This window comes from Ahaetulla prasina, chromosome 9 (assembly GCF_028640845.1).
Source record: "Ahaetulla prasina isolate Xishuangbanna chromosome 9, ASM2864084v1, whole genome shotgun sequence".
In the NCBI taxonomy this organism is placed as follows: Eukaryota; Metazoa; Chordata; class Lepidosauria; order Squamata; family Colubridae; genus Ahaetulla; species Ahaetulla prasina.
The window spans coordinates 25,134,960-25,151,449 of record NC_080547.1 but is presented as its reverse complement, the minus strand read 5'-3'; the positions used below and the strand labels follow the sequence as shown (position 1 = coordinate 25,151,449).

Below are 16,490 nucleotides of genomic sequence, written 5' to 3'. Positions count from 1 at the left end.
CAGAGTGAGGGTCATCTACAAGGTCATGTCTATCAAGCTTGTATTTACTGTTCTGATTCTTTTTTCAAATGTGTAAAACAGCATTTGTTGGTTGAGATTTGGAGTTGCCAAATTTTTGACCATTCCAACACAAAGTCAAGGTCTTTTTGATAGGAACATATCATATGTACAATGAGATTGATTGTATAAAGTACAGTGAGATTGGTTGAGCTCCCTCAGTGCACCACCCCCAAAACAATACAACTCACAGTGAAGATGGAAAATCCCTAACCCAATAAATCATATTAACAAAACACCCAGTCCTATTGCACCAGTGTGAACATGTTACACATTGTGCCGGCCCTGCAGTCCATCATACTACGTAGTTATGATGTTATTTCTCATTTAAGAGTCTGACAGCCCACGGATAAAAACTGTTCATCAGCCTGTTTGTGCGGCTGGGTATACTTCTATATCAGGGGTGGGTTCTAATTTTTTTTACTACCAATTCTGTGGGCGTGGCTTGTTTGGTGGGTGTGGCTTGGTGGTCATGTGACTGGATGGGTGTGGCCAATTTGATGTTACTTACATCAAAGGTTAGGGTTAGGGTGCCTGGCCTCTCGTTGCCTCAAAGGTCTCAACGAGATACTATTTCCCTGTCTATTTATTTACTACTACTGAACATCCAAAATATACTATGTATATATGTCATATGTGCACATACATATTACATATATAGTGTGTATAGGCACACAAAAAGATACATTCTCTACTATATATAGTAGAGAATACTATATATATACATACACACACACCTCTTCTAAAACTATACACATTCAATCTCACTTACTACATTTGGAAAAACACACCCAGAGTCCACTTTCTGCCACACATTTAACGATAACTTCTGTACATTTAGAACATTGCACACACCTTCAGATGTTCTTCCCTAACTTGCACATGACTGTTAGAGCCAGGAGAGATCATGGATTGAGTAAAATGTGGCGAAAGTCACTTAACGCTCTTGCTTAGCAATCAAAATTTTGGACTTAATTCTGGTCATAAGACAAGGACTATCTTTGCCTTCCTCTGCATGGCAGAGGTCCTTCTCCTTTCTGGCAATTCTCCTCTCTGTTAGAGGCACCAAAATAATCCAGATGATGTAAGGTTTCCTGCTGGAGCAGGGGGTTGGACTAGATGGCTTCTAAGGTCCCTTCCAGCCCTAGATTGCTGTCCTGTTTCAAAGCGTCTTCTGAAGCCAAATCTAGTGCCAGGGTTTCTGGTCCTTCCTTCTTCTTCTCTCTCTTTCTCTCCCCCCCCACTTCCTTCCTCTTCCTTCTTTCTTTCTCTCTTTCTCTCTCTCTCTCTCTTTTCTCTCTCGCCCTTCCTCTTTCTTTCTTTCTTTTCTTTCTTTCTTTTTCTGTCTCTCTCTCCCTTCCTCTTTCTTTCTGTTTCTTTCTTTGTCTTTTGCCTTCTCTCTCTCTCTTATCTCTCTCCCTTCCTCTTTCTTTCTTTCTTTCTTTCTTTCTTTCTCTTTGTTTCTCTCTGTGTCTCTTTCTCTCCCTCTTTCCTTCTTTCTCTTTCTTTCTTTGTCTCTCTCTCTCTCTTTTTCTATTTCTCTCTCTTTCCCTCCCTTCCTCCTGAAATGCCAGCAAAAGCCACCACTTTGCTCCTAAAGTGGTCTAGGGCAGGGATCTCCAACCTTGACAACTTTTAGTCTTGTGGACTTCAACTCCCAGAGTTCCTCAGCCAGTAAAGCTGGCTCTCTCTCTTCCATGTCACTTCTTGACCTGAGCAACAAAGCCCACCCAACCCCGGATCTTTGGTCTGCGCAGCCCTCTGGGTCACTTGATCCAGCCAACAGCCCCTCCGACCGCCGCCACTGTTTCCATCCCAAGTCAGCTGCCCTCATTGGAAACGCAGAGAAACGTCTGGCAAAGCAACTGCCTTTTTCTCTTCGACTTCTGTAGGCAGAGAGAAGGAAGAGGCAGAGGTGACGGTGGCAGCGGAAGGCAAGGGGCCGATCACAGCCGGTGTGATTAACCTGTGGGCTCCCTTTGTGTGGCTCACTTCAATGCTGCCGAACACACATACATGGAGGCCTCCTTCAAGAGGCTTCAGAGGCCAAGCCTTTTTTTTTCTTTTCCCCCTCCTGCAGCCGCTTCAAGGGCTTTGCGGCACGGAGGATGCCGCCTCCCGAGGTTTGGGGAGAGAAGCAGGGCGCATTAAAGAAAGATAAAAGGGAAGCGGGGTGAGGGTGGGTGGCAAGCTGGCCACCAGGACACCAAGAAGGCAGCGTGGAAGGCAGGCAAGCATGGCAGGGCTTCGGGGAAGGGAGTAAGCTGCTAGCTCTCTTCCCCATAGCCGGGTGGCCCTGCCATGCTTGCCTGGCTTCCCAGCGATCGCCGTGGCCAGGCCCGCTTGCCTACCTTCGCAAGCTGGTCTTGGGGACACTGGGAAGGCCGTGTGGAAGACAGGGAAGCATGGCAGGACTACGGGCTGGCGGGGAAGAAAGTAGGTGAGGCAGGCTGGGATGGTGGGGGATGGGGAGGAGCAGCTAGGTAGGCCGTGACTCACAGGCTTACCTTGCAGGCAGATCAGGACCGCTCAGTTGGGGTGCTGTGCTTCAGGCAGGCAAGCTGCAAGCTAGGACCCACACAGTAAAAGTGAGGATGACTGGGTGGAGACGGGCAGGGCAAGTGAGTGACAGGCTGCTGGGCCAAGCGAACGGGACCAGTTCGGGTGCATGGCCAGCCACCAATTACTAACGGTTCTCTGAACCAGCCCAAATTACCGCTACCGGTCCTCCCGAACCGGTGCGAACCGGTAGCAACCCACCACTGTTCTATATCTCCTTCCCGATGGTAGGAGGGTAAAGAAGTGATGACCAGGTTGAGAGTTGTCCCTGAGAATTTTCCTTACTCTTCTAAGGCAACGAGCCCTAGCGATCTCATCTAGTGGTAACAGGGGACAGCCCATGATGTTTTGTGCTGTGCTCATCACCCTCTGTAATCTTTTTCTATCCGCGGCTGTCAGACCAGCGTGCCATACCGTGATGCAATAAGTGAGGACACTTTCTATTGTGGACCGGTAAAAGGAGGTCATCAGTTGTTGTACCACTTTGTTTTTACGCAAAACCCTAAGGAAATGGAGTCTCTGTTGAATCAAGTACTGGGTAAAATAAACTTCCTTTGATAGTACTTTCACCCACTAGTCCTAACTGGTAAATGCAGTTCTTGGAAGAAAAGCATAATCTTGGAACTGAATTATTGTGGCCAATTAATCCAAATGCTGATGATGTCAGGACCTTGGGGAGCCATTCTGGAAATTAAGCAACGAGACCTAGTCCTGCAAAAAGAGAGAAGCAAAGCCTCTTATTAATAGTAACCACTGTGGTGGACCTTTCTTCTAATTAGTCTTCATTATATATTTTCCCTGTCCTGTGCAAAAGAGCATGTTCATTAACCAGTGTCAACACCCTGTCATCTCTATATACTTTCACCAACATGGTGCCCAATGTGGCGTTGAAAGTGTTAGTTGCTAAATCTTGCACATACAGTTCTAATACATGTGGAAAGCTGCGATAAAGCCAGAGCTCTCACAATATTTCTGTAGGAGGTCCTTCCAGTTGAAAAGCATCTTAACAGTTGACAAGACAAATGTTTGTGTCTTGCTTTGTTTACCTCTTTTCAGAAATTAACCATTTCCCCAGTGAAGCATTGTACACATTTTGATGTATTACAATCACACGTGGTTAACGGTTTCAATTTCCCACTGATTCAGTGAGTCCAAAGTCTCTCAGCACTTTCGCATAATCATCCCCAGTATACATTAATTTATGAATATTTACAATATTGCAGAAGGGAGGAGGTGTGTGCATGTGTGTTTTGTAGATGCAAAGATGCCAAGAGATGCTCATTCCATTGGGAGATTGGGGGACCGTGAACCTCACTGCTGTTATAAATGCATTGCAATGGATGTAATACATCAACATAATTTGATAGCGTAGAACAGATTGATAGTTGGGCAAAAAAATCATTCTGTGCATAAAGGCAAGTGTGGGGACCACAAAGCATTTGCTTTCATGCTGTTTTGATGGCCCTCTAGAGCCAGATCCCACATATAAAGAAGATACATCCAGGACATTCATTCAGTTAGGAAAACCAACAAAGACTTTTGTTGCATTTTGAAAAGGAACACACGTATTATGGCATGAGGACTTGTCAGTTTCACCCACCTAATATCCCTGTCTCCAGCCAGCTCATAAACACATACTAAACCAGTTAGATTTGGCTCAAGCCATTTGTTATAAATTCCACGCCATTCTTTTGTAAATCGAAGTAGCTTTGCGAAGCTAAAGGTTAAAGCCATTTTTCATCAATTGCGGATGCTGCCAGTTTTAAACGTCCATTCACAATGGCTTTTTCCTGTCCCAGTTTGGGATTGGCTCCACCCATCATGCAAATGTTGCTACCTAGAGATGCACAAATACAACTCTCAACGATGGCAGCAACAAAGATTTCGATTTCTCTTTAGGCAATAATTCCAGAAATTGAACCTGCAACCTTCTGCTTGTAGAACAAGGATTCCGCCACTGAGCTGTGTCTCTGAGCATCTGATTTTCCTGTTGCATAATTTGAATTGTGAATTGAGACAGATGTAGTGTAAAAGCCCAGAGACAAGGGGACAATCCCTCCTACACTGCAAGATCTTAGCTAAACATTTTAAAGCTCATAGCATTACACGTTGCATTTCCGTGTAACAATTCCAAACTTGGCGAGTCCAATCTGCTTTTTTCATGCACTAGAGTCGAATACAGTGACAGGGTAATGTGAAAGTTATTCATGAATTACTTATCAAAACACAGACCAAATGCTAAACATTTGTTTAAAAATTAATGCCAGCAGGCAGCAGGGAGTGAAATATTTCACGTTAGTTTTGTGCTTTCATTGTGTCAGAGTCAGGAGGTTAATGCATCAACTGGGTCCCAGAGCACCTAATAGCATTGTTTGATAGCAGTTGTGGCGCTTTGCCCAGGAAAAAATTAGAACTGTCGGGTGGTTCGGGAGACTAACATGAATTAATGGTCCCCCCAGGATGAGTTGTCTTCATCAAGCCCTTCTGATACATGTAGAAAGCATGTCAGTGGTCCTCAAATCACAGAGTCCACCAGGTGAAGACATCCTTTCATTTCCATGATCATCAAGACAACTAGCAACTACTTGCTCACAAACTCTAGTTCTTGCCTTTTGCTCATTGTAAGGTTGGGAGGAACCATAGCTTTATAAAGGTAGTCCTTGACGTACGACCACACCCAAATTTCTGTGGCTAAGTGAAACAGTTGTTACGTGAGTTTTGCTCCATTTTACGACCTTTCTTACCACATTTGTTAAGTGAATCCCTGCAAGTTTTAAGTTAGCAACGTGGTTGTTAAGTGAATCTGGCTTCCCTACTGACCTTGCTTGTCAGAATGTCATAAAAGGGGCTCACATGACACTGGAGCAATGCAACAGTGATAAATATGAGTCAGTTGCCAATCCTCTGAATTCTGATCATGTGACCATGGGGATGCTGCAACAGTTGTAAATGTGAATAATAGTCATGTCACTTTTTTCAGTGTTTTTATAATTTTATAATTCTCTTTGCTGACAATGTCAAACTGTTTAACACCACCGACAATACATCTACCATTCAAAAAGACCTTGGATCATCTAACCGCTTGGTCTAAAATTTGGCAACTACAAATCTCACCCAGCAAATGCTCAGTCTTACATATTGGAAAAAAGAGCCCAAACACTAAGTACATGCTTGATGGACATTACCTAGTAGATGACCCCCATCCCGTTAAAGAACTTGGAGTTTTCATATCAAATGATCTAAGTGCCAAAGCCCACTGCAACTACATAGCAAAAAAGGCTCTAAGAGTTGTTAACCTAATCTTATGTAGCTTCTTTTCCAAAAACACCACACTACTGACCGGAGCATATAAAACATTTGCTAGACCAATTCTTGATTACAGCTCATCTGTCTGGAACCCATACCACTTTTCTGATATCAATACAATCGAACGTGTCCAGAAATATTTTACAAGAAGAGTTCTCCACTCCTCCATAACCAACAAAATACCTTATCCCACCAGACTTGAAATCCTAGGCTTAGAAAACTTGGAACTCCGTCGCCTTCGACAGGACCTGGGTTTAACTCATAGAATCATCTATTGTAATGTCCTTCCTGTTAAAGACTACTTCAGCTTCAACTGCAATAGTACAAGAGCTACCAATAGATTTAAACTTAATGTCAACCGCTCCAATTTGGATTGCAGAAAATATGACTTCTGTAACCGAGTTATCTGTGCTTGGAATGCATTACCTGACTCTGTGGTCTCTTCTCATAACCCCAAAAGCTTTAACCAAAAACTATCTACTGTTGACTTCACCCCATTCCTAAGAGGACTTTAAGGGGCGTGCATAAGAGCACAAACGTGCCTACCATTCCTGTCCTATTGTTTATTTTATTTATTTATTTATTTATTTTATTTTATTTAATTTCTATACCGCCCTTCTCCCGAAGGACTCAGGGCGGTTTACAGCCAGATAAAAACACAATTATACGCATAGCACAAAATTAAAATTTTTATTAAAATTAAATTCTGTTAAAAATCTAATTCAATAGGCCGAAATAAAACTAAAAACAATAGTACTTAAAACAATAATAAAGCTATAAAACCCCTATTAAAACTACTATTACTTTAGGCCAGCCCTGCGCAGTAAAACCAAAACATCTTCAACTCGCGACGGAAAGTCCGGAGGTCAGGGAGTTGCCGTATCCCTGGAGGCAACTCATTCCAGAGGGCAGGTGCTCCCACAGAGAAGGCCCTCCCGCTGGGGGCCGCCAGTCGACATTGTTTGACTGACGGCACCCTGAGGAGGCCCTCCCTATGGGAGGCTATCGGTGGCAGAAGGCAGTCCCGTAAATAACCCAGTCCTATGCCATGGAGCGCTTTAAAGGTGGTAACCAACACATTGAATTGCACCCGGAAGACCACAGGAAGCCAGAGCAGCTTGCGCAGGAGAGGTGTTATATGGGAGCCTTGAGTTGCTCCCTCTATAACCCACGCAGCCGCATTCTGGACCAACTGAAGCCTCCGGGTGTTCTTCAAGGGGAGCCCCATGTAGAAAGCATTGCAGTAGTCCAGGGGGGAAGTGATGAGGGCATGAGTGACCGTGCATAGGGAATCCCGGTCTAGGAAGGGGCACAACTGGTGTATCAGGCGTACCTGATAAAAAGCTCCCCTGGCAACGGTCATCATATGTTCTTCAAAGGACAACCGTCTATCCAGGAGGACACCTAAGTTGCGAACCCTCTCCATAGGGGCCAATGACTCGCCCCCAACAGTCAGCGATGGAATCAGCTGGCTGTACCGGGATGCCAGCATCCACAGCCACTCAGTCTTGGCAGGGTTGAGTCAAAGCCTGTTCTTCCCCATCCAAGACACCGGGACATCACTTCAATGACTTCGTTGGGGTGGTTTGGGGTGAAAATGTACAGCTGAGTATCATCAGCATACAGATGACACTGCACCCCAAAACCACAAATGATCTCGCCCAGCGGCTTCATATTGATGTTGAACAGAGAACCGACCCCTGTGGCACCCCACACATGAGGTGCCTTGCGCCGATCTCTGCCCTCCTGCCTGTTTCTTTTCATCTATCTATCTATCTATCTATCTATCTATCTATCTATCTATCTATCTATCTATCTATCATCTATCTATCTATATATGCTTATACTTCCTTGTTTCTCCTCATATATATGTTTATATATTATATAATCTTTTTGTGTGATGCTTGTGTATATTGTTATGACAAAATTAAATAAATAAGTAAATAAATAAATAATTTTGAACAGTCACTAAATGAATTGTTGTACGTCGAGGACTTCCTGTACACAGAAGATTCCAGCTTCTCACTCTGAAGCTCCAATTCTGAAGGTGAAATACAAGAGATATGGAAAGGGATCCTGGAGAATGCTGCCAATTAGAGTGAGGCTAGCAGGAGCAGGAATTTCATTTAGTATCAGGCAGGCTCCTCTGTTGTGTTTGTGTTTGTCAGTTAGGGCAACGGCAATCTTAACATTGTCAAAAAATACCAGGTTGATGAAGCAGAATGGAACAACACGTCACAGCCAACTCAGTTTGGCTAACTCACCATGGCCAACTCGCTGTGGGACAATTTAACAATTCAATTTAATTATTTTAAATATATAAAACAAATTCAAGTTTTTCTCATTCACATTTCATTTTGTCCCTCCTGTTGCATCCATTCTTTAATTATTCTATTCCACCATTTCTTTGATATTAGTGTAACTCTTGTCCCTCGGCAAGTTGTCCTGCGGCGAGTTGGCTGCAGCAAGTTGGCCATGATGTGTTAGCCGTGGCGAGTTGGCCGTGGTGAGTTGGCCATGGTGACTTGTCATAGACCTTGATGAAGGCCATCTCAATCTCAGTGAGGGTTCAGGTGAGAGATCCAACATCTTATTGTAGAAAGGACTCGGTCGTGCAGAATTGCAACTCTTCTGCTTTTATGTGGTCTTCAAACTTGGCAGCTTTAAGACTTGTGGACTTCAACTCCCAGCATTCTACAGACAGCTATGATATGCTGGCTGGAGAATTCTGGGAGTTGAAATCCACAAATCTTAAAGCTACCAAGTTTGAAGACCGGCGAGGCAGACATTTTCTTTTTCCCGAGCTTTTGTCAAAGTTAGGCTTCTTTCTTTTCTTTCCATCTGTCACTTTATTTTTCACTTATGGGCTCCATCAACTGTTCCTCTTTAATTTTATTTTGACTTAACATTTTTAATTTAATACCAAACCATTGTTGTTGTTGTCATTATTATATGTTAGTTGCATTCACACCTGAAGGAACTCACGTTTTAAGTATAAATAAATAGTCTGGCAAGAGAGCTAAGAATTATCATACTGCAGAAGAGAGATGGAAAGGAAAATATAATAATAATAATAATAATAATAATAATAATAATAATAATAATAATAATAATAATAATAACAACAACAACAACAACAACAACAACAACAACAACAACAACAACAACAACAGAGTTGGAAGGGACCTTGGAGGTCTTCTAGTCCAACCCCCTGCCCAGGCAGGAAACCCTATACATTTCAGACAAATGGTTATCCAACATTTTCTTAAAAATTTCCAGTGTTGGAGCATTCACAACTTCTGGAGGCAAGTTGTTCCACTGATTAATTGTTCTAACTGTCAGGAATTTCCTCCTTAGTTCTAAGTTGCTTCTCTCCTTGATTAGTTTCCACCCATTGCTTCTTGTTCTACCCTCAGGGGCTTTGGAGAATAGCTTGACTCCCTCTTCTTTGTGGCAGCCCCTGAGATATTGGAACACAGCTATCATGTCTCCCCTAGTCCTTCTTTTCATTAAACTAGACATACCCAGTTCCTGCAACCGTTCTTCATATATTTTAGCCTCCAGTCCCCTAATCATCTTTGTTGCTCTCCTAGAGTCTCATCATATGAACGATAACAGGCAGGTAATTTATAGAAGTACCTTCATGTTGCCTATTGATAGAATGAGGTTAAAATAATAGTTGTTCCACATGTTGGCAGTTCCAGAGAGTGGTCAAAATCTATAAGATGGCAATTGCAGTGTCACAACAAAATGGGTGGGACTTCAGTCCTGGCAACACATCTTTCCATTGTGCAGATTTTGGCACATACACACAGATTCTCTGTTTTCTCTGCCTTTCAGATTATCTGAGCATTTGAATGTTAAAATCCCAGTATAGATAAATATGGCCAGGGAGCAGTGAGTGCTGCTCCCCTTTGTCTGTAAAAGTATAGTGCAAGAAACCTTTGGGAGTCATTAGCCCCTCTGCTGGCATATTTTTATGACACCCTAACCATTATATTTATACCTGTGCTCCACAACTGCATTTCAGAGAGCAAACGCATCATGCAGAAGGGGTCAGGGAAATGAACAGGTAGTCCTCGACTTATGACCACAATTGGGACCAGAATTTCCATTGCTAAGTAAGGTGGTTGTTAAGTGAGTTGCACTCCTTTTAAGCCACAGTTGTTAAGTAAATTACTGCAGTTATTTTGAATCAGAAAGTCCAGCTTTCCCCTTTGACTTTGCTCATTGGAAGTCACCTGGGAAAGTCACAAATGCCAATCCCCTGATCCTGGGTCACTGCAACGGTCATAAATTCATACTCATAGCCAACTGCCTGAATTTTGATCACATGACCATGGAGATGCTGCAACAGTGATAAGTACAAAGACTGGTGGTAAATCCCTTTTCAATGGAACTGAAACTTTGATTGGTCACTAAATAAATAGTTGTAAGTCAGCGAGTACCTGTCCCAGGACATCTGGGTTGGTCTCATACCATCCAGCTTCCATCAAGCCAATTCCTTCCTCAAAGCCATAGGAGGAAATATGAAGTATCTCCTGTGGATAAGCAGTAATAGCATACATCTAAGGACTATAGCAGTGGTCACCAACTGCTGGTCTGTGGACCACTGGTGGTCCGCGAGAAAATTTTGGTGGTCCACAGAAAAATTATTTGCATTTTTTATATTGCACGAAATCAAAGGTCCTCAAAACTATGGACTCTTTTTCATGGCTGCTTAGTTCCACCAACTGCTACCTGTTGGGGCCCTAAGGAGCCCAAGTGGGCAGGTGAGGAGTGGCTGGGAAGGGAGGGGCGAGTAGAGGCTGGTGAGGCGCCCCTTGACATGAATGGCATTGAGCTGCCCATGCCCACCCAGTCACATGACTACTTAGCCCCGCCCACCCAGTCGGTCATTAGGCAGATCATATTAGTGGTCCGCGGGATTGAAAATTATGAATTTAGTGGTCCTTGAGGTCCGAAAGGTTGGGGACCACTGGACTATAGGATACATAGTCCCTGAAGGCAAGAAAACTCCAAAGTCCAAACTACAATGGTAGCGAGCAGAAAGGAATAACAGCTTCTCTCCTTGGCATGTTTCAGACCTCCGACTCTGGGCTGTATGTTTGCATTGCTACAAGCTCAACCGGTGAAACCAGGTGGAGTGGCTTTCTGGCAGTGCAAGGTGAGTCATCTGCAGGACCCCTTGAGTGGAGATGGATGGGAGTGTGGTTGACTTGGTACTTCATATTTGCTATGCTTCTTCTGAGATGCCGGGGTATAAAAGGGGGAGTAACTTCAGAGGCATTGAAAAATAGACCAAACTTTTAAACCCAATTGAGATTATTGGATTTCTTCTGAAAATAAACACATAGGGTCAGAGAGGGGAACGCAGGTGCCAGGTGTGCCATAAAAAGGAAGGCAGAATCTGGTTCTTCAGGCCACAGTTGAGAGAGAATATAGTTGTCCTAAGTGGCTGCTCCCAAGAACGAAGAGCCTTTCCCTAGGAACTTCCATTTTTTTAAAAGTTCTGCTTTAAATGCAGATCTAGTTTGACTTCAATCCAGGGTTGCCCAACAGTGGCAAATCAAAGACTTTTGGACGTACTTGCTGGTAAATTCTGGGAGCTGAAGTTCACAAGTCTTAAAGTTGCCAACTTGGATACTCCCGCTTTAATCTGTCAAGCAGACATACAGTAGCTTGCATTTCTTCTAGTGTGTCCCCGAGAAAGATCCTGCCCACAGTTAGGTCCTTCCATTGAGGACCTGTATACTGCACGAATCAAGAGGAGGGCCGTGAAAATATTTACAGACCCCTCACATCCTGGACATAAACTGTTTCAACTCCTACCCTCAAAACGACGCTAGAGAGCACTGCACACCAGAACAACTAGACACAAGAACAGTTTCTTCCCGAACGCCATCACTCTGCTAAACAAATAATTCCCATAACACTGTCAAACTATTTACTAAATCTGCACTACTATTAATCTTCTCATCATTCCCATCACCTATCTCCTTCCACTTATGACTGTATGACTGTAACTTTGCTGCTGGTAATCCTTATGATTTATATTGATATTGATTGTTCCTGATTGCTTATTTGTACCCTATGATTATCATTAAGTGTTGTATCATTAAGTGTTAAATTTGTACCCTATGACCGGCATTAGTGTGGTAAATGTTGTACCTTGATGAAGGTATCTTTTCTTTTATGTACACTGAGAGCATATGCACCAAGACAAATTCCAAGTCCAATCACACTTGGCCAATAAAAAAAAAATTTCTATTCTATTCTATTCAAAGGTAGCCCCAGTGACCAGTTCTGGGTGGTTTTTTGTCAACTTGCAAATCTAAAAATGGCCAGCCTTTCTACATCCTTGGAAAGAATCTGAAACCTGCCAGATTTGAATATTTGGCTTCTTATCTCCTCAAACCACTAGTTGCCTAATTTCTTGGAGTGGGAAAAAGATCATAAAAGTTTATGGCTGCTGTCACATCTCATGGCAGTAAATTCTATTAATATCATCCTGGTTAGCAGGAGGCTCTAATTTTCAGGATGAAGAAAGTCCATACTTCCTTGCACAGATTCATCATAGGAAGATGTTCCAGATCGTTCATGTTTTGCTTTGCAAATGTAAAATGCATTGGGAAGCCACAGGGTGCACAAGACTAAATTTAGCTCACCATCTGCAAAGACCCTCTGTATTTGATTTTATCAGTATTCCTTGAAGGCCTTCTGGCTACTCTTCTCTTCATCCTCTACATTTGTTTTTCCAGAGAATGGAGTAGATCTCCAGATGCAGCTTCCGGAGCCAAACCTGCTTCCAGGTCCACCTTCAGCTCCCCTGGTCACTGATGTCACCAAGAACAGTGTTGCTTTGATCTGGAAGCCAAACCCTGGGAATGGAGGTGCTCCTATCAGCTCATACATTATTGAAGCATTCAGGTAACTCACAGGTTTCTTGAGAGTTTTTTCTCCAATTACTGTTGGGCTTGAAGCAGAAATTTGGGCAATTTCAGAATGAAAAACTGGAGAGTTAGTTTGGTATAGTGGTTAAGATGCTGGTCTAGAAACCAGGCATTCTAGTCCCATTTTAGGCATAAAAAGGAATCAAGTCGGCTTGGAGACTTTGCACTAATCACCAGGAGACTGTGAGTTCTAGTCCTGCCTTAGGCATGAAAACAAGCAGGGTGATTTGGGCCAGTCACTCTCTTTCAGCCCAACCCACCTCTCAAAGTTGTTGTTGGAGAAAACAGCATTAGGTTTGTTTGCTGCCTGAGTTACTTATAAAGTAAAGGTGGGATAAAAATGTAATAAATAAAAGAGTTAATCTGTTGTTCAAGACTAGGCAATCTTGGCCTAATGACATGTCATCTGTGATTTCACAGATTCTGCACTAATGATTAGAATAGATCTCCTGTAAGAACAATCTGTTCCTCCATAGCAGCTTGCTGGATGAGAAGAGGGAAAGAAGGAAGGAGATGGGAGATGAGAGGGAACCCCCAACCCCCACATTTTTAGCTTTGCTCTGCTGCTTTCAGCCATGTAATGTGATCTTGGGCAATAAAATAGTTCTCCATCTCCCCTTAGCCCATGGGTCAAGCAATCTTATGCCTCCTGTTAGGCTGGCTGCCCCTTGACAGAGGTGATGAAACAGAATCAGGATTTTGTTTTGTTCCAGTCAGCAAAAGAACATGAGATTGTGCTGCAAAGATGGGACAATGGGGAGAAACTTGTGCTTTCCTTATTTTCTTTTTAACAGGTATTGCTCTGGGCCAGAATTAGAATTCTCATTGCAAAAAGCTGAAACTTGCTGAACTATAAATTTAATTTAGGCTTCTCTTAGCTCTGCTCACTCCATCCAGCACACTGAGAAAGTATTAAAAATGCAATATTCAAAATGCAATATTCATCGAAATGCAATATTCATCAATATTCCCTAAAATAGGGGTTACTCACCCCTATTTTAGGGAGTGGAGTTTACAAGTAGCACAACACAAGTCAGGCTGGATATTCCTGTTCTATTATCCAAGAATGGCAACTTCTACCTTTTACCTGATAAGGAAGACTTAACTTTATAAAGAACTGAGCTGTTTTCTTTCTTCTCTCCCTGCCCCCCCCCCACGCTCCAATCTATCAGCTGTGTCTGAAGCTAGTTTTTCAGAGGGCAAGAGAGCAGATCCAGGCAGCTGTGTAAATTTTTTGCTGTCGGTACATTCCAAGACCATCCATTTCCTCCCCTGCTAAATCCATATTAAGCTTCTGTTTGTGATTCCTGCCCACGACCCACATATCACCACCACATGCCTTATTCGGATTCTGCCTCCCTGCAGCTGAGCTTCCAAGGGATGTATGTATCAAGGAAAACTCTTCTTTTTCATGTGGTTTGTACACCTTACCTAACAGAGCCATCTGTTCTGGACAGGGAGTTTTGGGGGGAAGCGCAGGTGGCTGAGCAAGTCACTTACCGGGAGAGGTTTGGCAAACAGGGAGGTAGCCCTGCTACATCATAAATCATTGAATAAACTAATCCAGACTTGTATGGGAGCATGCACGGAGGGACATGAAAACACAAGACTAGGGGCAGCCTGGCATCTGCTACAAATCCTCTTTAACATGGACTTGAGCATCTGTGTGTTTAGCTTAGAATTCAGAGCCGATGTGAATTCTGAGCTATCCCATTCTAAGCCTTGAAAATGTCCTGGTGCTGCATTCAAGTTCATTTCTTTCTAGCTTCCAGCATGGAACATATTACTCCATTGTTCCCGCATCCCATTTAAAAGCTACAAAAAAATTGCACCCCTTTGAAGCAGAGTCAAAAGGCTCAAAAAATAGATTTTCTGATTGCAGGGAAAATAGATTGGGCTAAGGGCCAACTCCCTATTTACATTCTGTACCTGAGCCAAAAGCTTGTCAATCAGAGTTCCATTGAATTCTGGACCTTGAAGATTCAAGGTGGGCAGCAATTCTAAAACAATTTTGTGAACCTTAAAATTCAGTGGTTAAGACAAACAGGAATCTTGTCTACTGCTCCTTTGTGTCTACAAAAGGCTGTGCTTATAGTTGCAAAGTCATTCTGCAGTTGCTGAGATCTTTTAAAGCTGGCAGGGAGACTGTCTGGAAAAATTGGTCTCTTTCTAATTCTATCCATCATGGTCCGTCGTCGGGGAAGAGTGCCATGTCTGTAGCAAGTAGCTAAAATCTACCCGCCCTTTCAAATTTCCCAGAATGCTTTGCATCATGTTTCTTTGATGCAGTGGAGGGAATCTAAAATGCCAGGGGGTAACCCAAGACCTACTGGGGCAACCCAACAGCCAGAGAAAAGGTGGTCTTCATGAGGTTTGGAGGTTGCATGAGCCCAAATAGTTGTCCACGAATGTCAGAAGCTGACAATAGTCTTGTCTTAATGGAGCCACTAATTTTCTGCATTTCATGATAAGAAAAATGTGGATTAATTGTTGGTATATATCGAAAGTCCTACCCGTTATTGTTACATTTGCAATCTGTTTTTACTTTTTTCGGTTGGTTGGTTATGTTTTTGACTTGTGTTATCTTCATTGTTATACAGTGAGCTACCTCGAGTTGTTTGGAGTCAGTGGTACTTAAATAGAGTGAATAAAAATCAATGAAATTAAATTAAACTAAATTTCTATTGCTCATTGATCTCAAAGTAAACTGTGGGACATTGTAAGTACGTATACCAGGCACTACTAGTGGATCTCTCTGCCTCTGATTTTTGCTAAATCAGGCTGTTGTTAAATGTGACAGTTGCTAAATCAGAGGCCAAGGACACCCATGAAGCCTGTGCTGTCTCTCACTTCCTTTTTGAACTCTGTCCTATTGCAGTCAGTCTTCAGGCAGTACTTGGCAAACCGTGGCAGATGATGTCAAGCTTGAAAAGCACACAGTCAGTGGCTTGAATCCAAACACCATTTACCTTTTCCTTGTACGAGCTGTCAACTCCTACGGCCTCAGTGATCCTAGCCCGGTCTCAGAGCCAGTTCGTACACAAGGTGAGTTTCCCACATGGCACTACGTTGAATGAGGGGTTGGTCTGGCATGAGCTTGGTTGGTGCAGTATTTTAAAGCCACAATGTGATTTATTTGGTTTGGGTTTAAGCATGGGAAGAAGATCCAGCCATGAGGTTTTGCGTTAGAGTGCGTGTTGTGTGAATCCAGGTAATTATGATAGGATTTAGAAAATTAGGGCTAAAATGAACCCTGGCTTGATGTAAGTGTGAAGGGAGCCAGAGAGTAACACTGATGGAAGTTTATGATAAGGGTTAAAAGGCCCCATTTTGAATTCTGCTGCTGTTGCAATGGGTTTTACTGCGCATGTGAAAGAGAGAAAGAAAAAATTTATTTTAGGATGGTTATAAGGAATCAGAAGCTGTGCAAATGCAGTGGGTGATTACATATGTAGAACTCTTTTTTTCTTAGTTTCATTCTGTAGGCCTCCAAGTAATTGTAGAGAAGGCAGCAAATCTACTCAAATGATATATGATCCCTCCTACTTTAGTTCTCAGCCCTCTTATGCCTTTCAGGATAGATTAGATTGGATTGGATTGGATTGGATTGGATTG

General features: G+C 42.9%; 1 protein-coding gene across 1 annotated transcript in view; it reads left to right on the top strand.

The window, feature by feature from the left end:
- ROBO3 (roundabout guidance receptor 3) overlaps positions 1–16,490 on the top strand; it is a 226,396-nt gene that overhangs the window by 186,835 nt on the left and 23,071 nt on the right. Inside the window, exons 10-12 of the mRNA XM_058194558.1 lie at positions 11,008–11,089; positions 12,684–12,852; positions 15,754–15,920. Of these exons, the coding sequence (XP_058050541.1) occupies positions 11,008–11,089; positions 12,684–12,852; positions 15,754–15,920 (418 nt within the window). The remainder of the gene's footprint in view (positions 1–11,007; positions 11,090–12,683; positions 12,853–15,753; positions 15,921–16,490) is intronic.